Source organism: Amphiprion ocellaris, chromosome 8 (assembly GCF_022539595.1).
Source record: "Amphiprion ocellaris isolate individual 3 ecotype Okinawa chromosome 8, ASM2253959v1, whole genome shotgun sequence".
Classification (NCBI taxonomy): domain Eukaryota; kingdom Metazoa; phylum Chordata; class Actinopteri; family Pomacentridae; genus Amphiprion; species Amphiprion ocellaris.
Window position 1 is genome coordinate 21434744 of NC_072773.1, and position 24896 is coordinate 21459639.

A 24896-nucleotide genomic window follows, 5' to 3' on the forward strand; every position below is an offset into this window, starting at 1 on the left:
TTTAAAAAGACAGAGACAAGACGTCTGTTTCTCATTGGTCAAATAACTATCAAGTCAGAGAGTCTTGGTGTCTCGTTGTCTGGACACAATTATTAATGGGGACAGAAATAAAGGGATAGACTGCATATGAAGATGAACAAGTCTTTGATGGCATCAATTAAAGGTTTTCTGAAGACTGGTTTTAAAGCTTTGTCTGGTGGCTCCTGTTCATCCCTGTCTTTGCGGCGCCTGAGTCCTAAATCCCGGCTAATCTAAAAATCAGCAAAGACGTGGAGCTTGAGTGGAGCTCAGGCAGGCTGTGCAAACATCTCTGGACAAGAAACTGTCCTGTGACTGTCGGCCACCTGCCTTAGTTATGCCTTAATACAGCTGAATCAGGTGAGTTATATGTCACAGCCACAGCTTAGGCCCTGCTCTCTCTCTCCACTACAGGTGTGTGCGGCTTCCAGGAGGGCTCCAGGTGTGTTACATCTGTAATCAGTAGATGGAGTGCAGGTGGAGGCCAGCTAATCATCCACTCCAGTGTTCCTATAAAGACGGAGACCAGTCGTCATCTGATGCCGGACCGTCTTTGTCTCTCCAGTTAGTTCTGCGAGTCGAAATAGTCTGTGCCATTTTTCCTAGTTCTGCCAGTAACTTTGTTTCTCTGTGTTTAGTGCTGACTTCCGCCTGCGTTTGGTTACCTGCTTCCTCCGGTTCCCTCGTCGGCTGTCGGCTCCTCCGTTCCTCCGTGGATTCTGTCTGTGGAATTCCCTCCGTCATCAGCCACCAAAAGAAGGACACCTGTAATACCACCTGGAAAGTGCCAAAACCATCTGGGGCTCCGAACCACCAGCCTTACCTCCAGATGCCATACTTGCCACCTCCGCGTCTGTGAATCGAGAACGAGAGGTTTTTCCTGAAGGACTGAAAGGAGCCTACCCCCACAGAGGACATTTCCTCCTCACTAAAGTCAGTGAGGTTTTCCAGACCTAGCAGTACCAGATTTAGTTCTTGCTTTCGGTCGCCTGTTTGCTTAATATCTGGGTTCAATAGGTTTGCTTTCTGGGTTTCTGTGCAGTTTACTGGTAGAACTAAGACTCGGTAGTCTTGTGTTTATCCCTGTTTCTTTGTTTTCCAGTCTTGGTGTTACCAATAGTGGGTTAACCGTAGTTTTTTGTTTTTGTAATTTGTCCTCCTAGCCACTGGAGGTTCTACGTTTAGGCCGCTTTACGCGGTTCAGTTATTCTTCCTATTTCCGGTAGTTAGTTTCTGGTTCCGTTTGTAGTTCTTCGTTTACCTGAGTGTAAAATAAAGTTTCTTAAAACTGAATATCCTCCTGTTCTCATTTCCTGCTCTTGAGCCTCATGCACCCGCTATAACATTATATAAAAATCCCTCCCATACAGTTGTCATGAACGGGGAAATTAGCTATCGAGACCAAAATTGTCTTTTGAGCCAGACTGTAAACATGTATGTTTTAGCAGTAAGGGTGGGGAAGATTTACTCACTTTTGGCACCAGTCTCTGGTTTGAACACTATTGTGGTAAAAAAGACATTCTTAGAAAGTCTCTGCTTTAAGGAATTAACAATTTTGCTGTTTGTTGTAAACGCAGAACATGATGGAGGCAGTTGTCCAGAGAACGAACCACTGAATCTGAGGGAGAATTACCGATGCTGGGGATACAGACACTTCTTATCCAGCATCAAAGGGTGTGGGGGGTGGAGTTTCAGAAATTATCTGACCATTAAACATGCAGTTCATGCAGAGAGAATATGAATTCAGATTCACAATACCTGAATACTTCAGTTTCTTTAATAATAATCTGTGTCCTGCCACTTTTGTAATTTCACAGGAAAAACAAGCCTGTAATGATGCAACTCATTGTTATAAAACCTGCGTCTTTCTGCAGGTTTCAGGAACAGTAGTTTATTTCCTTTTATTTTGTGCTCATCTGTGGCGTTTAGCTATAGTGAGTGTTAAACTTTGTACAGATAAACCGACTCTGCCCTCTGGAGCAATAAAAAAAGACCTGCATGGTGGGAAATTCCCATGCCACCAAAGCCACACGAGTGTGTTTGTACTTGGCCGGGATCACAGGACATTTTTAGACCCAAGTGCCTCCCAGATACATTGCCAGGAATAGGGCAGCTTTAGAGGGCGTCCAGGACGGATCAGACCTTTTTAAAATGAGCAGTCACTTGGAAGTCTGACTACATGAATCATGTCTTTGGTCCCTCTGATGCCAAAACGTTTGTCCCAGTATGCTGCTCTAAATGCTCAGCACTGAAAAAGTCTGACTTTAATGTTTGGACAGAAAGATTACCTTACAACAGGACTAGACTGTAGCTGGACTTTGTTCAGTCTATTCTTTGTTGTCAGTCAGTGTCCACATTACAAAATGTTTGCCGTTTTTCATGGAAAAGTCATTTCAGAGCACTTACTGATCCTACTAACAGTTACTAGTAATGCGTGTCATCAAAGTACAGAGGAGAATTTCACTAGAGATTGGTTATAGGAGGGCTTTGCTACAATGATATCATGGAAATTGTGATGGATTTTTTCTTACAAGGTCTTACAAAGGTATTGCCAGGAGCCTCAAAAGTTACTTTGAGAATAAAAGATCTCCCCTCAGGATGCCTTCTGGTTTAGATGTTAGATCTTCATTCAGCCCAGTGAACATTTTCCCTTACTCTGAACGCATCATAGTGTGTTTAACCACTGTTTTTTGGATGATTTTTTTGTTTTTCTTTTATTTTTGATTTTATTTTTCTTGATTAATTGGCATGATAGGTTATTCTTTGTGTATTTATTTGATTATATGCATACATAACTCTCCTGACATTAAAAACACGACAGTTATTCAATAAACTGTGACACGTTGCATTTAAAGGAACAAAAGGATCTCAGGAGAGCTACGAAAGCTTTTTTCCTGACAGCTTTTGCAACATGAACAGACTGAATCTTTTACGACGTGATGTGGAATTTTAAAAAATGTTGCTTAAAACAATTCCAGTGGCAGATTTAGAACAGCAGCAGGTGGACGCTTTACAGTCTTGTTGACCAGTTATTATGGTAGCAGTCCCAGGTTAGTGACCAGATCTCACACACACAAGTCATTTTATGTATTATTATTCTTCCTAACCTTTACTCTCTCTGAAAGTGTCTTTTCCAGAAGCTGGTGACCCACATCCAAGCAAAGGTGATCCTTTACATAAGCCATATAAAGGCCTGAATGAATCACTTCTAATCATATCCATGTTAAACAAGATTAGGTCTGTTAAGTAGGCTGCATGTGTTTCCCCAACAGAGTTATAAAACAGCTGCTCTGCTTCTCCCATCCCATGAAAAGCGGTGAGTTTGAAGACCACGAAAAACACTCAACAGGTCAGGTCACATTGTTTTCCTAAATAACACTCATGTTTGTTTTGGCAACTGGCCTGTAAAGCTTCATGGAAGCAATCAAACGTGACACATGGGTGCTGACTGGAAGCATTTTATTGTTAATATAACAGTATTGTAAGAACATGAAAAATTTTGTACATACTTGAGCTTTTTTATTTTAAACCTTTGGTCATAATACAAAGATAATATACACAAGCAAAACCAAAAAAAGCCAACTCTACTGACTAAAGGTGCAAAAACGCCCTCATCAAAACCATTGTGTCCATCTCCAGTGTTGGACTATGTCATGGATGGCAAGCTGAGGGTGAGAGGGGTGGGAAATGGGTGAGGTAGAGGCAGGGAGACGTGGGTCTAGGAGGCCGTTGGTGGAGGTGCTGCTGGTTCAAACTTCCCGTTTTCGCTGCTTTCACTGGCTTGTCTTTTCGAAACCATTTCCCTGGCGATGCAGGTCACCTGACCGTCGGCCACTGTGTAGGTTCTGTTCCTGCAACAGCAAGAAGTCGCAGTTTAAGTCTCCACAACCAAAACAATCAAAGGCTTTCAGTTCACTCCATTGTGGTTACATTTGTAGCACTCACTTTTGATTTTCAGAACCATTCTGCATGCCAGGTTGGTTCTGTTTTGCAAAGAAAAATGAAGTCCACCAGTGACCAGAGTCCTGCCTTGGAAGTCCTACAAGGAAGAAAATGGAACCTCAGTTGTTTTTGCTGCAGGAAAATGCCACTTTATTAGATTTTAAAAATTAAACCAGGTCCTTCTTCATACCTGGATGGTGTGGAATGACTTCTCCTGAGTACTCAACGCTGCCACAAGAGCTGCTGCTAGACGTGGACCCGAGGCGTCCTGCAGGAAAAGACATGTAGACATTTACAAAGACAAAAACAAGCTTCTACAAAAATTAAGAAAAACTGCCAAATTTCCTTTTTTTGAAATGAGTACAATATAAATGCATAGATCAAGTGTGACTCACTTCTATAGTAATCATGGGTGGCGATGAGGGAGCCACTTGATGGAATTGCTGCCATTTTCTCCAACCTTAGGTGTAAAACCGCTCAAAGATGGAAAATGGTAACCTAAAGGAGAGCACAGACGTTAGAAAAGTGCAGAGAAAAAAAAATACATTCTATAATGTTTTCAACATAATTTTAGTTCCCACTTTAAGGAAATTCTATTTTCTCCATCCCAAGCTGTATATCTTGCTGTACTGCTGTCATCACTGCATTCAAGTAGTGCAGTGCTGCAGCCAAAGATAGAACCCGGGCTTATAGAGATATAAGCACATCAGCAATCACAGCATTCGCAGAGTAGTGAGACACTCAAGAACCGTTTCAGACAAGCTGTGCTGCATTCATTCATGTGATCTGTGCTGGAGTTCAGTCCACAGTCCTGCACTGCAGAGTGATGAAAGCAGAAGCAGCTGCTTCTGAGAGTCTGGTTTCTCATAACTCGAATAACCAGAGTGTGTGAGAGCAGATCTACACGTCCAGCTGAGCTCACACAGGACTGAGCACAAGCTGACTGCATGATCGACCACTCATAGAGAATGCTTGTATTTCTAAGACTTCCAGGCTGCTACTGTGTTCACATTATCTATAGTTTTGAAAACCAAATAAACTGAAATTTTACTGAATGTAAAGCAAGAAATGTATTGCACATTTAAAAGCTACTATTGATCAAAAAAGGAAACATATTAGAGTGTCTTGAACTTGGGGCATGTTAACAGCCTGCAGAACCAGCTGAAGGCTGTAAAGCTTAACACCAGGTGAGCAGCAGATGGCTTTGGGGATTTCACGGTGCAGACAAATACATGTCTGCACCTCATAGCCTAGATAAACACAACAGCTGACGCACAAACACACCACCTATACAGCAGCCAGAGGGCAATTTTACTCATTATTTAACATTAGCTGCATGTACTGCAAGAAATGTATGTGTGCATGAGTGTACATGAGGTTGTAAGGAGGGTAATTTAGTTAAATATTCAATAAATTGTTTGCACTTATGTAAAAACTGCATTTTGTAGTGAAGTGAGGCAAATGTGAGAGAAAATTAACCAGAAAGACACCACTTACTGCACTGTTGAAATTTCAAAGAAGCTTTCCTATTCAGCTTATATTTAAACATGCAAATGAAGAGCTTTTCATGTTATAAAACACTGATTGTTATTATTTTTGACCTACCTGTAGGAGCAGGATGATGTTGCTGGCACCAGATGCGGTTGGAAGGTGCGGATGGCTGGAAGTAGAAGAAGTGCTAGTTGTTACGATGGCCCATTTGTGGATGAACTCTCTTGTGCGGACCTCTCTCGGTCACTGCTGCTGCTGTCACTGATCCAGTCAGCAGCCTGAGCGTCTTTTTATAGAGGCTGAGCTGGACGTGTGCTGCTGCTGCTGCTGCTGCTGCTGCTGCTGCTGCTGCTGCACGGGGCGGAGACTGTGGCAGCTCCAGGAAGGGACACTGACAGAACGTGCACAGAGAGGTTTTAACTAACCCTCTGAGGGCAAAGACAGGCCTGGTTGACCTGCAAGTTTTAGGGGTGAAATGCACACACACACGCACACACACACACACACACACACACACACACACACACACACACACACACACACACAGCATATTTTTAAATCATTATGAAACTTACTTGGTTATTTACAGGAAAAGGCTTTTTTTGTTTTGTCTCACAACTTTTTATATTATTTTTTATTTTTCATACTTTATATTGAATAAAGCCTGGATTTGCATTACTGTTGAGAACAAAAGCTGGACAAAGCCTGCTTAATTTTTTTTTTTTTACTAAGGGGACTTTGGGTATCTCTATTTATCACTCCACTAATAAGAAAAAATTGTTAGCTGCAATGAAATCCATTTTTTTTGTAAGATTTTAGGAACTGAGATAAAGTTTAGCATTTAAATTAGTGAGGTACATTTGTGTAATAAATAATAAGGTTCCCAACTTGAATGTTTACATCTGTTGGGCAAATTTGTATCACAAATAATACTGTACAATTTTAACATTAATGTTTTTATTATTAAAATAATTTGTAACATTCATTTCTTTTCTCTACATGAACTTTGAGCCATTGTTTGTTGTTTTAAATGTGCCAAATAAATGACTCTGACTTTACGTTATGCCAGAAATATAATTTGTTGCTGATGCTTTTGTACTAAACATAACTGGGACAATTTTCTCCTGTGGATTTCAGCTTTTGACTGCAGTTAAAGTGGATTCAGTGAAGTCATACTTGGAACTAGTGTCCACAAACAAAACTGTAAAATGACTGTAAAGGCCTCTAGCACCACCCAAAGGCTCACATAAAGTTAAGTCTTCTGAAAACATTTTCTCCAGAAAAAACAGTAGAAAATTCAATATTCACCAGGAGGCTTCCCAAGGTGATTATTTACAATAACGATTTTGTTACATCACTAATTTTAGAAAATTATGTGTTAAAATCCGAAAATATTGTAAAACTTAAAAAAAAAAAAGCTTCAAAATTTCTGTTTCATTTTGATGTCAATTCAAGTTTTTTACTGGAGGATTTTATGGAATCTCCTTCATCACTATAAAATATTGTCAACAGCAAGAAAAAAACGAAAATTTCGTCACGTATTTAGGATTAAGCGTTATATAATCCTTAATATTCAAATTATTCAGGTAAATTTGCACAATATATATTGTTATGGATGCTCAGCTTTAGTATTTGACTTAGTCAAGTAAATTCATATTAAGCTAAATAAAATATTGTATTATGGTAACATTGATATTTGCACTGGTAAATTTCTTTTATCGAAATCAACTCTGAGTCACTGTTGTTTGGGATGTGCTGTTTTTAGGAATTAAGTGTAATATAAATCAGGTTATTAATGATATATTATCAAATCATTGTAAAACCCTTCACAAAATAGGAATAAAACTGGTAACTGGCGATGTTTTAAAAGCCAGAAACGTTTCTAAATACTTAGAGACCAACGCTGCTCACAATTTGCATGAATTATACGCGCCCGTTTCACAATTCTGTCTCCAGTTGTGGAAATAAGGGGGAAGCTTATGACCTCGAAAGGAAGCACTGTTAGCTAAGAATTCTAACAATAAAATGTGACGTTAAAGCTTACAACACCAACACTGAATGGGTTACAAAAGATGACTTCGGTACTTTTAAAAATCTATAGAACTTCACTTCCCATATGTCTCCCTGGTGGTCTAGTGGTTAGGATTCGGCGCTCTCACCGCCGCGGCCCGGGTTCGATTCCCGGTCAGGGAACAACGTTTTTCTGCCGTCAGTGGACCCTTTTAGTTCTAGATTAGCTTTAGGTTCTGTATTTTAGATGATGCTGTTTAACCCAGCTAGTTATAACAACTGCTCTGCATAAGTTCTCTACCTGTCAAGCACAGTTCCATCTCCTTGAGGAATCCTTACACTTGTTGGGTTTTACATGTATAACTTTATAGTCTAACCCATATTTTTTGCATTACAGTTTTGGTATAATGTATAATATTGTAGGGGTAGCCAACACGGTGCCCGCGAGCGCCTGGTTGCCCACAGAGACCATGTGAGTTGCCCTCAACACATGTTCTAAAAATAACACTAGTCACCATGAAATTCCTTATCAAAAATTATAGTTGCTGTTCGTTTACAATCAAAAATACTTACATTAATGCAGATTTTAAATTAATATATTTGTTATAATTTTTTTTAAAAACAAAAATGTCTTCGGTGTAAATGAACTTTGACCTTGTCCGAGTCAAAGTTCACTGCGCATGTCAAACCACTACGTCACTCTGCTGAAGCGTCCGGACGCAGACACTTTGGGAAGTTAGATGTGGTTTTTACCCTCGAAACATGACAGGGAAGTGACAGAGAAACACTATTTTCACGATGACTGGGAGGAAGAGTTGTTTTTCACGACAGTGAAAGATAAATGTGTGTGTCCTATTTGCGGGGCGACTATTGCGTCGGCAAAGCGGCACAATGTGGAGAGACGCTATTTTAGCCGCTACAAAGCTTCCATGCTAACTAGCCACCTGGTAGCACATAGACTGTATGCGCGCTACGGACAAGAGAAGCCCGGGACTTAAAGGCAGCTTTGGCATCTACTACGCGGTGAAAAGTTTCTTTGTGGAGAAAAATATACCATTAGAAAAGCTTGTTTCAGTGACGAGGGATGGGGCTCCTCCATGACGGGTCGGCATGCAGGCTTCATTGTACGATGCAGAGGTGATCCAGACTTCCCAACATTCCTACATTACCACTGCAGCATTCACCAGCAGGACATATGTATGTACAAAAGTGGCCGGATTTGATCATGTGATGACTCGTGTTGTGAAGATCATAAATGGCTCCAAAGCCAAACAACCAGGACATTGAAGGTGCTGCTGGAGGAGCTGTCAGCTGAACATGTGACCTGTTACTACACACAGAAACCCCATGGATCAGCAGGGGACCAGTTTTGCAGCGTTTTTTTGTCACTTTTGGCCGAAATCAAAGAGTTGATGCAATCCAAAGGGGAAGACACCTTGCTGCTTGAGGACACTGAGTGGATTCTTGCCCTTGCATTTTTAACGGACATCACTGGGAAACTGAACCATCTGAACCGTGAGCTGCAAGGTAAAGGTAAGACATAAGCTCTGCAATGCCAGGCTTCTCACTAACACACATTTACAGACAGAGAAAGAGGTAACATATGTTGTCATTCAAAACACCGTGCCGTTACACAAAAATGTGAAAAATAATTTGTTGAAAACACGTAATGATTTGTTGTTATGATCTGTTAAAAATGTTGCAATGCTGGTGAAAAATGCTGGTGATTAGTGCTAATGTGATAGGATTCATTTCAAAATGTGAAAGAGTTAATTTTTTTCTTACATAACTGCTAATTTGTACAAACATGGGACAGAGTTCATGAATTGTTCAAAAATGTTACAAAGGTAGAGGTTTGCACAAATGAAGCATGATTTGATGACAGTTAATGACTTCCTAAAAATGTTAGAAGTGACAATTTGCACAGAAATGTAACTGGTGTGATTTTGAACAAAATGCTGCAAATATGCTGATTCATACAAAACTGCCAAGAAAGATATTTACAAAAGTTTCAGAGATGGGATACCTCTGACTTTTAAATATTGTAACAGATTTCCATATATATGTGTGTGTGGGTGTGTGTGTGTTTCGTACCGCCATTGTTGTGGAAATCATTGTTAATAATTATTGTAAGGAATAATTAACATAAACGTGATCAGACAGTATTTTTACATATCATTTTCATTATTATTATTATTGTTGTTTAAAGATGATGGCGCAAGTTTGCTATTGAGGAGGTTTGTATCAAACAAGGTGCCCTTCGTACTACTCGGTACCCTTGAAGTTGCTCTCAGGTTCAAAAAGGTTGGTGACCCCTGCGGGTCTTAACTTTAATATTTAAATAGTTCAGGTAAATTTGGATAATAAATAATATTGCATGTTCTCAACAATGATATTTAGCCAGTGATAATGCAAGGGTCTAAACCTTAATATTTAGTCAGGTAAATTTGTAATGTTATAACATTATTCCTTTACACTTTAATTAACTTCTGATGTTTTAAATGTGCTATACAAATGTTTGTGACTTGACATTCAGATACCAGAAATATAATTAATTCCTAATGTTTCTGTCTTTAATTCCCACCTCATTATTCATTAGTCTGGGACATCTCAGTACATTTTCCTCTGTGGATTTTTCAGCTTTTGATTACAATAAAAGTAGATTCATTATAGTAGCAGGGACACTTGACTCTAATGTTCATAGAAATAAAACTGTGTGGGCCTCTAGCACCACCCAAAGGCCATATGAAATAAGGCCTTTTAGAAACATTTTCTAAGTAGAAAATCGAATAAGAACATTAATGACGAAAGCCAGGACACCATTCTATTGATTTTAATTGAAAAATCGTAACTTACAAAAATACTTTAGGTAATACGGCTAACTTCAGAAGATACATTTTCTGCTTTCACATTTAAAAATAAATAAATTGCATTTATGAAACATACTGAGAAATACAAATTAAAACAGTATCTTTAAATGTACTGTCAAAATAGGTTTACATTACAAACATAATACATTCTATTTGTCACTCTGTATTAATTAGCAGAAATAACAGCAGACATACGGTGTTCACACAGGCAAGGGAAATATGAAAATAATTGATTATGGGATGTCACACAGGTTCATCTCATGTGGCGTGCCGTGCGGATCTTCTTTCAAACCCAGCGGTGTCTCCGTTATTTGTCAGACTGCCAGTCACCTTGTCCTGCATGAGTCAGACCACAAACAAGACATCGGTACGGTAATGCGACTGTGTGGACTGCTGCATTCATGTGCCTGCTGTTTTGATAAACTCACCTTCACATTGCCGACCATTTCCTCAAAAGACTTGAATGTATTGGAATGTCTGGGAAGAGATGTGAAGAGCAATTACAACACAAGTATACAGCAGAACGTGTCGTTTAAACAGACAAACAAACTGCGGTGTTTTACCTCATAGTGGGGACGCTGATGGTGTGACTGAAGGTGTAGGGGACGAGACAGAAAGAAGCAGTTTGAGTATTAAAACAGAAAAACAATCCTTAAAATAAATACATAGATCCAGAAAAAAAAGCTCAGTTTAATTTGCATAAAGTTTGATATCTCTTTGGTAAGGGCTTTTTAATGTCAGTGCTCAGAAATACAAAAAAACCCCCATAAAATTAAAATGTCTGATTCGCATGGAAGCCCTCATTTAGAGAGACAAACCTTTTAAGTTTGATGAAATATGGAAACCTTTTTAGAACTATCTCAGACATAAGAAATCTGAGCCAACATGAAGGATTTACATATCTACCGGAAAAACATTAAGTGCAGCTGCATAAAGATAAATTAAATGAATCTTACTATATCTGTTCTTGAAATTTCCCTCAGGATGAATAAAGTATCTATCTATCTATCTATCTATCTATCTATCTATCTATCTATCTATCTATCTATCTATCTATCTATCTATATGCAATAGCTTCAGGCTCCGTCTCTATTTGCACATTTCGTTCTGTAGTAAATTTTGATTTAAAACACTAAATTGCATCGTTTCCTAACAATCTACACTCAATAATCCAATACAGCAACATAAAAATAGTTTTTAGAAATTTCTCTTTGTAGATTTATTAAAATTTTTGTAAAAATCTTTCATTGACAGAAATATTTTTAAAAGATTCCCAAATAATAATAATAATAATAATAATAATAATAATAATAATAATAATAATAATAATAATAATAATAATAAAATAAAGGGGATAACAGATTCTTACTTATTCTTTAAAAGAAGCAATTTATCATTTAGTGAAAAATATGAGAAAGTAGAGTGAAAATGCCCAATGCAATTTTCCAACAATTTAAAAAAATTGTTTACATTAATTTTCTGTCAATCGACTAATTCTGCTTTATTTAATCAGATAGTACATGAATATCAACTGTCTGGTCCTCTAACAGGGCTAAAGTCTCCATATTCTACTTTAAATTTCTACTCAGGTCACCCACACATCCACTTAAGACATGCGACGGAGCTCAGTTTAGTCTTCGTGCTCGCAGATCTTACCGTGGTGGGCTTGGAAGTGGCAGAGCTCTGTGGAGTTTGCAGTAGGAAGATAAAAACAGACACATGAGCAACGTCACACCAGCTTCTGTTTCCACAAGGACAACAACAACAGACTTATCAGCTACTGCTGCCCACGTCCAGATGTACTAGTGTGATTGGATTATGGTTGTTTACTCGCTAAGCAAACACACAGGAGAAGATGCTTTTAAACGTAAGGTAATCTTTAAAATGTGCTTGTATTCATGCTGGTGTTGGAGGACTCCTCCTAATAACTACTCCTGCAGTTTGAGCCACTTCTTCTCTAGTCTGTGAAGGAGGAACTCCATCAACACTTTTCAAAATCTGTCAGTCAACAGACAGATTTGAGGGGGAGAATCTCCTAATGAAGAATCCCACAGAGGAGTCTTGTAGCATAAAAAGGCAGACATTATTGTTGTAAACAAGCCACATGAAAGGTCAAAAAATGCATTAGTCCATCTCTCAGTATAAAGAATGACTCAACATTAACTAAAATGTTCATCGTAGTGAAAGGAAAGTGCAAAGGTGTAGCTCACTAATGGGCATTATGCTACTATGGCCTGTCTGCGGGTTGCATTCATTGCTGGTTTTGGTATTTTAAGGGATTTGCTTTTTTGCCAGCCTCATACTTAAAGTGATCTACATTTTAGCATTTGTTAAGAATACAGTATAAAACTTGTAAGCTCAAATGAATTCTACATTTTACTTAATTATGTTTTTATATTGCTAGTAAAATGTGTCTGTTGTGAGCAGTAACTACCCTGCTATGCCGTGGCCTGTGAGTGTCTACACACCGATAGTATAAAAACAACCACTGAACATTTATTGTCGTCACTGATTCCACCGACCCCAAGTCTCACAGTATGGAAGGCATCTGACTTTTAAACACTACTGAGAATTTTATGTTTTCATAAAGAGAAATTGTTTGTTTTACTTATGTCCTTTTTATGTTTCAGTATGTTTGTGGATCTCTGATGTTTCTATTGTTTTTATCCCTATGTACAGCACTTTGACTGATAGCACTTTATAAATAAATTTAATACGATTGTTATTATTATTGTTATTATATGGACTTCTCCTAAATAATACAGCTATTTGATTTTCTTTTTTTCTATTTTACTACAGTGATCCCCTTGGGTTTATGTCCTTTGAACTGAAGTTACTTTATAATGTGTTTTTTTAAATATATTTGGAGTTTTGTTTGTTTAGATCTGTCTCTCTTTTAACGTCCGCTTTCTGCAGCACCTTGGATGTTTGTTTAGAAATTTCATATATGAACAGAGTTATTATTACTATCATCATTCATTTTTACAACATCAAAAGCAAGAGTGTAAACAGTAAATATGATTATAGCTTAATTCAATTTGGCTGCTTCAGTTTCACAGTCCTAAATTTCAGATATAGAGATAAGAAAGAGGATCCAAGTAGAGGGAGATGCACACATTATGAAATAATATTTACATACAAATAAATGTGCTTTGTAATTATCTAAAATATAACTTCTATTCTGGCTTATGACAAGACTGTATTTTCCAATAATTATTGTATGTCTTAGTTTCAGACGTAGACTTTTCTCATAGTGTTTGCTAACCTGTAAACAGTTTGCATTTCAAACCACCCTGACATGCTGTCTGCTCGTCCTGCCTCCCTGCTGGCCTCCTGTCTGTCCATCTGTCTGGCTAAATAAGCCAAAGACAGCTTTTCCAACACTTTCATGGTAGCTTGTGCATTATTAACTCTCATTCTTCTTTCACTTGACATAAGCAGACTCTGGGGATTAGTCACTAAGCTACAGTTGAATTACAGAGAATTACAACTAGAATCCGAAGCTAATTTCTTCTGCACGTTTTAGATTCATCAGTGGGCCATTTGTAAACAAATAAAACTAGAAAACGGTCAAATTCTCTTTGTGTGTTGTGAGCTAGTTCTTGTGCACCTCATCTCTGCCAGTCTCCTGGTGATGGCCACCCCCATGGAGGACAGGGCAGCAGATGTCACATGGCCTGCATGAGAGAGACTGTCCCGTGTCCTCAGGTATCTAAAGGCAGAAATAAGTAATAGAAGTCAGAATCTGAGAAAAGCTCACAGTATTGTCATATGTTACATAACAGGTGAGGCACAGAGATATTAACTCAGATGTCGCTAACAAGAAGCTCAAGTACGTCAATGGCTGCAGTCCATCTGGCTGCAGGAGATCTCTTGCTCACTCTGTTTCACTTCAGTCTAGTCCTGCTGCTGCTGGCTAATACGACTGCTCCTGGTGCTAAGTCCGGCTGTAAGGCTATTAACAGGGCACCGATCCAATTTGACCTGGAAAATCTCTTTACTTGTTCCGTAAAAGAGATCCCTCTTTAACATGTGAGCCCAGGACAGAACAGGGGGGAATCCTCGTGCCGTAAAATGTAGTACAAATGTTTTTTCAGAGTATAATGAGCAACACTCACACGTTGGAGTGGCTGATGTCATCCAGGGTGGCAGAGGCTGAGAGATATCTGAAAGGACAGAGCGTGCACAGGTCGACAGATTATTACGCTGACTTAAGAGGACGGCCATGACAGTAATTCGTGTGCCTTTATGTAACCATGTCAAACTAAGACAATGCGTGGTAAGTGCACTGCCAGTACAGTGGCTGGGTGTCTTAAACCAGAGTTTTAAAGCATTTGTATCGGTGTCACATGTTTGGGAGGCTCCCAGTGCACTTACGGTGCCGAGGTCTGGACTTCATGCCAGCCTTTGGACAGGTTCTGTTTGATGTTGCTGAGAGGACTCATTCCCAGCTGCCTCCTGATGTCTGCTGCATAGTTTTCTTTAGTCAAAAGCACCTGCCTCAAGGTGTGAATTTCATCGTCGATCTGCGTGAAGGAAAGGAAACCAAATAATTCAGTAGAGACAACAGCAAGCAGCTGAAGTTACAGCGCACACTGAACAGGCCAAAAGAGCTGCGTTACCTTTGCAAGTTCAAAACGCAGATTATCTACATCCTCCTGTGTTAGATCTGCGGGTGAACATCCATTGTCTATTATCCTTGAAGAGAAATGAACGGACGAAGAAGCCCCGCTGTAACCTTAAAACAAAGCAAAGCGAAAATATTAGATAAACTAAAATGCCAGATAGATAGTCAGATAGATTTGTAGCATTAAGAAAGTAACTATCACAGATGAGACCCTTGGATTACAGCACTAGGGTGAATAAATATAATATAGATAGACAGATAGATATGAAGTAAAGTAAGTACATAAGAACAAGGACATATTACAAACTAATGCCACACAACACAGCATTTGAGCCATAAAACACATGTTTAACAGCACAAAACACATACACAGCAATATAAATGCAAACAGAGTAAAGTCTTACATTACAATGTCAATAAAAATAGAAAACAAATATATTCTTAGATATGAAGCTTGACCGAAACTCCCACAGACAGATTAATTGTGTAGCTAACACATGTAATTGTTACATACTTTTTAAACACATAAATTGCTAAAAGGATGAATAACTTAAACCCTGCAGTAGTTATATTAATAATAAGTCGCGGTGTTGTGGGTTTATTGTGTTTATATCAGAGTAAACACATCGGAGCTCCTCAGTGCTGAACTCTCTCCCCGGCTAACCGGCTAACAGCTAACAGTACCTGTTGCGCAGGATGCTAACGTGGCTAACTGTAATAAACCCACCATAAACACGGCAGCTGTCCACTACAACAAAACTACATATTCAGCAGGGTACTGTAGAGACAGTGGGAGCTGGTCTTACCTTGTCGGCTCATTGCTGCCACTTTCCCCCGGGAGTGTTTTTGTCTAGTCGCTGCCAAGAGTCTCCATCCAGTCTGTCTGGCAGCAGAATCACTGAGCTATTAGTGGCTCACCTACAGCCACACTGATCACCACCAGGGGCGGAGCCGAGGGGCAGCACAGGACACACCTGCCCCACACAACCGCAGGTACATCCAACAACTACCGTGTCTCCAGCAGGTCTTTATTGTAGAGGCTTTGTTCCCATACCGATGGACTGTAAAAAGCAGAGAGGTGCTGGACTCATAATCCAGATCATGGTGGACTGGAGCCATCATCTGCTAAAGATGAATGTTTTCTGTTTCTTATCTTTCCATTTATCCATCGTTATGTTGTTATTTATCTGGCACATGCATTATTTACAGCCTATTTGGTTTGTATACTTTACGTGTTCACTTCACTGCTTATTTTGTCAATACTGTATCAAATTGTACATATAGTAGTAAGAAAAGAAGAGTGTTTTTAAACGATTGACTGTTATTTTTATGTTACAGAGTTCCCCCTTTTCTTCAGTCAGTATTGAAACTATTCAACACTGGCAAGGCTGTAAAATGATATCTGTTGATAACCAGTGGTATACCTAAAGTATAATATACCGTAAAGAGGATGCCTTTATGAAAAAAAAGTTCTTACTATTGACAATAAATGAAACGGTACTGTATATCCAGAGTAGTACAATTTTTATTGTACAGTTTTTTTCGTTCAATAAAAATTGTGCTTTTAATATCTGATAAAATCACAGAAAAGGTATTATTTACATGTTCAGCCTTAAAAAAAAAGCAGATAAAAATACACAAAACTGTAAATATTGTCATATTAGCTCAGTGCTAAACACCAAGCCACTATGCAGCCCAAAAAGGTATTATATTAAATTTATTCTATTAATTAATTTGGGGGGCTAAATTTAACCTATTTCTAATCACAACAATAAAACTCAGGTGTTTAACTTTTTCTCTAAATCAAAAAGAAGACCATTCGCATGCAGCCTTGATATTTTGTTTAGGTCATCCAGAAAATGTTTACACCGATTTCCTAACAATTCTTAGATTTTATCTTATTGAGAAGAAAATGTAGAGACAATATACAAAATAATCTGTTTTTGTATGTTAGTAAAGAATCTGTTTGTCCATATTTTATTAGTAAAAGTGTGCATGATTTATAGCTGTGAATTTAGCCGAAGCTCTTTCACAGACTCTTGAAGATTGTCAGGATAAAACCGCACATGAAAGTAAGTGGATAAAACTGCTGAACAATGCTAGACTGACCCAGAACCCTCAGCAAAAGACAGAAGCAGAAAACTGGATTGACACAGTGTGATGTCTCAGTTAGATGGGAGTTGTGAACAGAACAAGATTTTTCAAGTGTTTTTTTAATGTGCTTTTCTCATGTCATTTAAATGGTAATTATCTAATGAGCTTTGCCAACAATTAAAAAAAGCCATAATTTTACCACCCGTTTCAGATTTTTAAACAACTGGGGGTTACATAAAAAATCTTACTATACTGTAGATGGGTTTAAATGTACTTCTATGTAGGGGGTTATGCCCGTGAGTCACAAAAAAGATTATTTTATCACTATGTGTGATAGTCTTAGCCTGTATAAACAGTGTAAAGTGTCTGTGATGATGATTATACAGTCTCAGTTTTTAACTGTAGTAGTCTAATATAGAAAGACAATTACAGGTAAAGGAATTAACTTCTTTATTGTGTGTACATTTTCATGTAAAAGTTACGTAACAGTTGAGTTGGTGAAATGAATGATTTGTCTCCATCTGCTGGTGAAACATGTCATCACACCACCTCCTCTGGATCCAACATGTGAGCAAAAAGTGGGCAGATTTTAGCTTTGTCTTAATCAAACTCCCTAATCAACCATGTGACACTGACATACACAACACAGCACTAACAAATCAAGACAGTTTGTAAGTTTAGGATTTAAAAGTATAAACGGTTACTGTAAATAAAAGTATTGAATTATGTTGTAAATTAATCTGTGTGATAAACTTGTTAAATATTCTTAATTAGAGAAAGTGCCACATTTGACCAATACATGTTATTCCCAAATACCTAGCTGAAATATTTGTATTCAGATGTTACCTACTCTTCCTCCGTAACAGACCTATGTTTTAATTTAATATGTAAATATGACAGCATGCATTTCTATTAACAGAAAACATAATGAAGAAATAAATTCTTAAGTTTTAATATTGTTGAAACAGTTAAAATGAAATCTACTTATACCAGCATAAAAGTAATTATATTAGAGGGATACAAAACATATTATTTTGAAATGTGCCCCTCTGCATAATGACTGCTTTCGGTACTAAACATTTGAGGTTAAAACTTACTTTAGCAAATTTTTCAGTGCACAAATGCAAACTTTCTGAAGTAATGTGCAAGACTGAAAATGAACAAGAGTGGAATCTAAAGTAATTTGTAACCTGGCTGCCTTAAAATCTTGAGATGTTTGCACACCAATCCGAGATCCGTAAACTTAGGATAAAAAGTATTCCCTCAGCTTTATACTTCGAATTTAACCAACCAATTTTCTTAAATTATTAAAACAAAGCATTTCAAGTTGTACAGACCCAAATCCTTGATAACAAAACACAAAATGATGAGTTAAAACCAACACATTTCTATTGATATTTGAAAGCCATAAAAACATAAAAGTAGAAGTTCCTAAGCTTTTATTTGAATTCATTTGTCATTTTAAATAATGAAAGTTGATTCAACTAAAGCTCATTGCACCGACACTGTATTAAGTTTTCTTTTTAAACAGGCAGGTTACTTTATCAAGAATAATATATCTTACTCAAAATGTTGTTTTTTTTGATGATGCAAACTGTGTAATCTGGTCATAAAACTTTATGTTTACCTCAACTGACCCAGTGCATGTGAATGTGGGCAAGAAGTCATTATTGGTTACAAAAGTCTCTGTCATGGTGGCCCATTGTGAACTAAACACAAACACTAAAAATTACCTCACCCAGCCACAAGTATCACAATTCAAACACAATACAACTGAAATAACATTCACTGACCTACTCAATTTGGATTTGAACATTTGAACATTATTATTCCTGTAGTTCCACCTCCTCAGGTCACTAAAACATAGCAAACGAGCCACATGTCTTCCATGTCATTGTACAGTAAGATGCTCCACCTGGTGGTGCAAACAGGTCAGAAAATGTATGATTAGTTGCAATCTAGTTGTCTCCTATCTTATCAGTAAAAATATTACATTCAATAAAATTGTTAACAGCAATTAACTGATTCATCAGTTACTGTCACCCTGGTATTAACTTAAAAGTCTTACAAGAATATACAATAAGTTGTAGTTGTGTAAACTAAGAAATCTATGATGCATGAAAGACCTAAATAATTAGTTGGGCCGAGTAAGAAATTATATTTCAAGTACATCCAATATCTTATTTGAACTGACTCAGGAAAATAAACTCAAATAGTAACCTCAAATCCTTTTTTACAGTGAAGGTAAAATCACACGTTTAAAGGCAAACTGAATGAGAAATGCTGTAAAGTGAGTCAATAAAATACAGTAAATTAATTGTGGTTTGACAAAGGACTAATGGAGATGTGTGTATGATCAGGGCTTATTACCAACAGTATGCATGTCTTTAATCACATTTTAAGTGTATTTGCATGAAACGTGTCATTGCAGCATCTAAAACTGGTGGAATGAAACTTTTACTCAGTTACATACAAATCTGAAGTATTTGTACATTTCTTGAGTATTTTTTTTATGTTTCTACTTCTTCTCTTTAACATTTCAGAAGAAAATACAGCAATTCTTTACTGCATTACTTTTATCTAACAGCTTTAGTTCCTTTACAGTTTATTTGCACAGAAAAGATATGAAATGTTTCTAACATACGAAGCTTTGCTATAAATCTAATTGCCCAACACTATACTGAAGTACAGCTGAAACAATCAATCATTCTTCATGTAAAGATGGCAGAAATTTCATGCTTTCAGCTTCTCAACTGTGAGGATTTGCCGGAGGATTTTCTTTGTAATTATTTTTTTAAAAATGCAATAATTTGAAGGTTTGTACTGTTGCTTGGGCAAAAAGGGCAACATGTGGGTGTCACTTTGGCCTCTGGGGAATTTTTTACAAATCAATAAAAATATGAAGAAAATGTAAAATCCCCTGGGATTATAACCCAGTCATCAGTCTTTTCAAAATACTGAAAAGAGCAACAATAATATCCTGACTTTATATTAATGCAATTAAACATGCAGGATTCACAGCATTTATTTCTCTGCAGAGTTCTTTTACCTTTTATTACTTTGAGTACATTTGGCTGATAAGACATATATAGGAAGGAATTTTATGTGTCATGAAGTACTTTTCCGGTGTGATATTGGTGCTTTAAGTAAAGAGCCTTAGTCCCAGTGAGGGACTTTATACCCTCTAAAAACTGCACAAACTGGGAGTGATGGAGGGGGAATAAAACATCATGTGTTTCACATTTCTATGTAAAGCAGTTTGTTAAGGACACAAGTCAAAATGTTGAGGAACATTTATTCAACAACAGCAAATCAGATCAATGATCCACTTGTTTTCTTCCAGACACACAATTACCATGCTACAACAGAAACGTTAAGGTTTATACTTTATATGGGCCAAGTGTATGTACAAGCGACCTTAACCATTAAACCATTCCTCGCAAAATTTTATGGCTACATTACGACACCATACCAGCTAAAATTATAGTCAATCATCATTTTAACATGACAAAGTATGAAATAAATAAAATTCCAAAAACGCATCATATAACCATTTCACTATAGTTACACTATATACTATGTTGTCTTTTTATGGAGTCATTTCCTGATCATTGATCCATTATAATTTTTTTTAAACACACAGTGCATTCAACTTAGAACATTTACAGTAGCATTTTTCAGTATCTCAATGAAAAAGCCATGACAGGAACATCTATGTATCATCAAGGGTTACAGGAAACATCATACAAGGGCCACAGAGGTCAACATCCATACCGTTAATAGCAGAGGGTGGGCAACGGGAGCTCACCAATTGTAAACCATTGAAACACATTATTAGCAGTTATGAAACTGACAAAGTGGCAAAGATGTTCATGGCAATTTATGGCAAAAATGCGTGGCAATATATGCAAATTCAGTAGTATGAAAAATCTCTTTAACTCAGAGCTGCCTGTACTGGCTCACACATGATATGCCCCACGAGCTTCTTAACTCTACATGGATTCAAGAAAGTCAACAATGATAAACGATCACAGCATTGGACAAAATATCAGCCATCAGACTTCAGTTCAAAACACAAGGACTAAAAATGGAATGAAAACAATAATCCTGCATGTGGATATTCTGCAGGTCAGCTTCAATTCCTTTCAATATCTCTGAAGAGTAGCATGTTTTACTTTTAATATATTCAACGGCTGAAAACATGTCACCCTCCGAGGCAGGGCTGGTGCTGATAGAGATCTGTTGGTTCTGCCTTTTAGCGGCCCTGATCACAGCCAGCTGGATTACCTGCAGCTCCTTGGCTTCACGTTGCACAAAAAACACAAACATGATCAAATAAATGTCTTTCAGTCTTAATGGGTTGTGATGTCTCTAAAAAAACAGTTTTGCCGTTAGTATTCATTTTAGGGAAAATAAAGAAAAAGCAGCTGCATTATTCCAAAGGTGTAGACACTTCACCAAACAAGGAAAATGGACTAAATCTCCACTACAAATGAAGACTACATAATTTAAATGTCACTAAAATTGTAAATTTTTAGCTGCTGGTGTGACAAAACAATAATGAAATGTACCTGATTGGGTGTAGAACTATACCATGTTCGATTTTTAATGCAAGAATCAATGTAAAAGTTGCCTTAAAATTAGCCATAACCTGTTCAGTGCAGCAGGAAAGACGTGGAAAGTCGTCTACATCCTGCAATAGTGAGATTTCTAGAGGGAAGCAGAGTCAATACTCATAAATAACTAACGGAGAAATGTTACGTCGGGAGGCATTTATGACAAAACTGTCTGCAAATAAAGCTCTGTGCCTTTACAACCTCATGATACACATTAAAAAACACTCAGGGGAGAACGCTAAAGACAAACAAACACAGTGCCAAAGACGTACTGTGGGTCTGACGACGGCAGGTGGCTTTTTCAACTCAGAAAACATTGATTGCAAATCAGACGTGTAAATGTGTAACAACTCAGTTCTTGTAGGTTTTAAGGATGGCACTGACCACCTAAGCCATCAAACACACGTCTCCAACCAGCACCTCCCTGAGCCACGGCTCTCCGATTCTTTAGTGTAATTTATCTCGTAAACTTCACCTCCTCCTCCTCCTCCTCCTCCTCCTCCTCTTCCTGGTGAGCTCATCTGAACATACTGCACATACATTACAAGTCTTGCAAAGTAAAAATGCTGGAAAAGGTTAAAGAAAATCTGGATGTTTTCTTAACAGTGCATGCTACACCATGATTCAAAATGTGGGGAAGGGGGCAGGAGGGTAGGCGACCTGTGTGGTTAAAGGCTAAGAAATACAAAAGAAGTAATAAAAGGGAAACAATTTAGCCGTTTCTCTTTTCTTCTCGTACTGGGGGTTGGGTGGGGGGATGCGTAGCGGACCAATCGGGGACGGGTGGGAGGGATGTGACTTCATTAGTTCCTTTCATGGGCCATGCTTACTAGTCCCTCTCCTCCGCATGGCTCTTCTCTTTCTGGAGTGGAAAGACGGATCGCCCCTTTCGTTCATCTCACTGAGGTGGAGCAGGGAAGCAGGCAGGACCGCAGGCCAGGATCGACAGGGATGCGGGGGGGTTAGTTGAAGCCGGTGTCAGTGTGGTAGGAGTGGTGCCCGTCCGATGTGAGCTGGGTTGTCTCTGTCGCCGACGGCTGCAGCACTATGGGGTCACCACCGGCCTCTGTGAGACAAACAGACATGATATCCCAAGTGCTCATCCGGGCGGTGACACTTCGAAAAACACGGTGTGAAACTCAACTTACTCCGCCTCACCTCTCTCATCAGATTGCAGCTGAGCCTCCAGGTCCTCGGGGGACACGTAAAAGTCCTGGTCCTGGCCCTCCCGAGGCCGTGGTTTACATCTTCCACAGCAGCAGTTACAGCAGCAGCACAGGCAGCAACAGAAGTAGCAGCCGGTGGCCAGGCCACAGAATACAAACAGAGCCTGCAGGGAGGCACAACCACAGGAGAACAAAAGTAAAAGAGGTGCAACTAGAGACAACAGAGCAAACAGTAACTGGTCCAGATGTTCTCCTGGCTTACCTTTGCCCACCAGCTTGAAAGGACAAAGTAAGTGTTAACATTCTCCTCTCCAAACTGCTCAGCCACATACAGTCCCAGAGAGCCATATTTATCGTAAATATTACGCTTTGTGGGGTCGTTCAGAATGGCATGGGCGTTGTTTATCTCCTTGAACTTGTCTGCCGCCTCTGGATTGTCGGGATTCTTGTCAGGGTGGAACTTTAACGCCAGTTTCCTGAGCAGACGAAAGCAGAAAATGACAATCGAACACAAAGAATCATAGCTATAGTGGAAGTGACTGAACCTCCAAGGGAAGCCTCACCTGTAGGATCTCTTAATATCATCTGACGTGGCCACCTTCTCAACTCCCAACACATGGTAGAGAGACTCCCCAGCGGTGGACAGAGAGCGCTGCCTCTGCTGCTCAGCCATGATGCCTCACGTCCACAGACTGGGCACAGAAACAGGGACATAAATGCACTTCCTGGGCTGCATGTTAATCATGACATACATGTTCAGAAAGCCTCCATCTAGAGTGAGGCCTGGGTGACTGAGTGCTCCTGCTGCAGGCATCAGCTGGCCCACTGCTGTCTACATCAAATACAACTGTCTTGTACATGTAATCAGGAAGGAATCAGCTCCGAAGGGCCACAAATGCTGGATTTTATGCATTCCCCTGCAGTTATCTAATTATTAGTACAGAGCTGCACCAGTGAAATAAATTCCCCTCATTAATTCTAGTGAAACTGTGACATCTTGGCAGGACCACTGATGCTTTCGCTGCTTTAAGTAAATCAGCGGACGGACAAAGAAGCTGCAGCCGAGGATTATTTATCAAAAGGATGCTGCAAGTGAAGAAAGGTAAAGCCACTCTTAAGAACACAGCTGCCTCCAAATGGGTGTCATCTCGACACAAATGGAAAGCCTCCGGTCTATTTGAAGCCCTCTGCAGCTCATTTCAACATTTTCACCAAAACGCTGTCTGTTCTGGCAAATTTTCCTTCGCCACGAATCGCATCCAGCTGTAAAAAGGTCTATAGGACGGATTAGAGTCTGAGAAAACGATGCTGGGAGCGTAATCTCCGTGCAAGCATCATCATCATCATCACCACCAGCACCAGCAGCAGCTCTGCTATAGCGCACAGCATCCATGTTGGTTTGCTTCCCGGCCTGTTCTTGATGCAAGCGCACGGATGGATCGTGAGCGGTAATTTTCAAGGGCAGAGTCCGGAGTGTGGAGGAAGAGGCCGCAGTGGGGGGGAGACGCAGGAGCGGACTCACCTTTCAGTTTCCTCCGATGCGCTGCAAAACTGACGATCCCAGCAGGTTGTGATTGGAGACAGTGTAGCGTGACTATGGCCGCATCTCGCACGTCCCCGGACCCTCTCTGGCTCCCACCGCTCAGCCGCGGACAGCTGCAGCACTGCGCAGACTCCGCCCACAGCACCCCGTGGCGACCCGACGTGCGCGTGCACCGATGACGTGGAGGATGCTGGATGAAAGGTGGGAAGCTCGAGCTCTGAGGGAGGCTCCGGTTTGTTTCTACAGCCACGTAAATGATGATGTTATTGCAGCCCAACGCTCAGTGTTGATTAATTAGACTTGAACAAAAAGATAAAAATACACTCCGACGTTCATATTTGTACTTTAATTTCAAGGCCACAGCCAGAAGCTCCCCATTAGCTTAGCAGCCACCTTAGCCTAGCTTAGCTTTGCAGCCACTTAGCCTAGCTTAGCCTTTGCAGCCACTTAGCTTAGCTTATGTCTGAATTGTTTTACATGCTCGAAACAAACCATTTGTTTAAACTGGTTGAAATAGCT

General features: G+C 39.1%; 3 protein-coding genes and 1 non-coding gene across 5 annotated transcripts; 1 reads left to right on the forward strand and 3 right to left on the reverse strand.

The window, feature by feature from the left end:
• Nucleotides 1–3460: 3460 nt before the first annotated feature.
• Nucleotides 3461–5729, reverse strand: ppdpfa (pancreatic progenitor cell differentiation and proliferation factor a). The gene is made up of 5 exons (XM_023275650.3): nucleotides 5566–5729; nucleotides 4356–4458; nucleotides 4151–4228; nucleotides 3964–4057; nucleotides 3461–3869 (listed from the first exon to the last, which is right to left on the reverse strand). The coding sequence occupies exons 2-5, from the start codon at nucleotides 4408–4410 to the stop codon at nucleotides 3737–3739; spliced, it is 360 nt and encodes a 119-aa protein (XP_023131418.2). The 5' UTR covers nucleotides 4411–4458; nucleotides 5566–5729; the 3' UTR covers nucleotides 3461–3736.
• A 1843-nt stretch (nucleotides 5730–7572) lies between these two features.
• Nucleotides 7573–7644, forward strand: trnae-cuc (transfer RNA glutamic acid (anticodon CUC)). The gene has a single exon. It is a non-coding gene; the product is annotated as a tRNA-Glu (tRNA).
• Nucleotides 7645–10278: 2634 nt separating this feature from the next.
• LOC111572131 (tumor protein D54-like) lies at nucleotides 10279–15922 on the reverse strand. Its single transcript, XM_023275666.3, has 9 exons — nucleotides 15765–15922; nucleotides 14954–15069; nucleotides 14709–14857; nucleotides 14450–14497; nucleotides 13942–14043; nucleotides 11988–12014; nucleotides 10895–10921; nucleotides 10760–10808; nucleotides 10279–10667 (listed from the first exon to the last, which is right to left on the reverse strand). The coding sequence occupies exons 1-9, from the start codon at nucleotides 15775–15777 to the stop codon at nucleotides 10590–10592; spliced, it is 609 nt and encodes a 202-aa protein (XP_023131434.1). The 5' UTR covers nucleotides 15778–15922; the 3' UTR covers nucleotides 10279–10589.
• Nucleotides 15923–20327: 4405 nt separating this feature from the next.
• On the reverse strand, nucleotides 20328–24516 carry dnajc5aa (DnaJ (Hsp40) homolog, subfamily C, member 5aa). 2 transcript variants are annotated; one of them, XM_023275633.3, is made up of 5 exons: nucleotides 24357–24516; nucleotides 23398–23526; nucleotides 23097–23310; nucleotides 22827–22998; nucleotides 20328–22734 (listed from the first exon to the last, which is right to left on the reverse strand). In XM_023275633.3, exons 2-5 carry the CDS (start codon nucleotides 23505–23507, stop codon nucleotides 22631–22633), a joined length of 600 nt encoding a protein of 199 aa, XP_023131401.1. In that variant the 5' UTR covers nucleotides 23508–23526; nucleotides 24357–24516; the 3' UTR covers nucleotides 20328–22630. The 2 variants fall into 2 exon arrangements, with proteins under 2 accessions (XP_023131401.1, XP_023131402.1); XM_023275634.3 differs by having other exon boundaries at nucleotides 22817–22998.
• Between the last annotated feature and the right edge of the window lie 380 nt (nucleotides 24517–24896).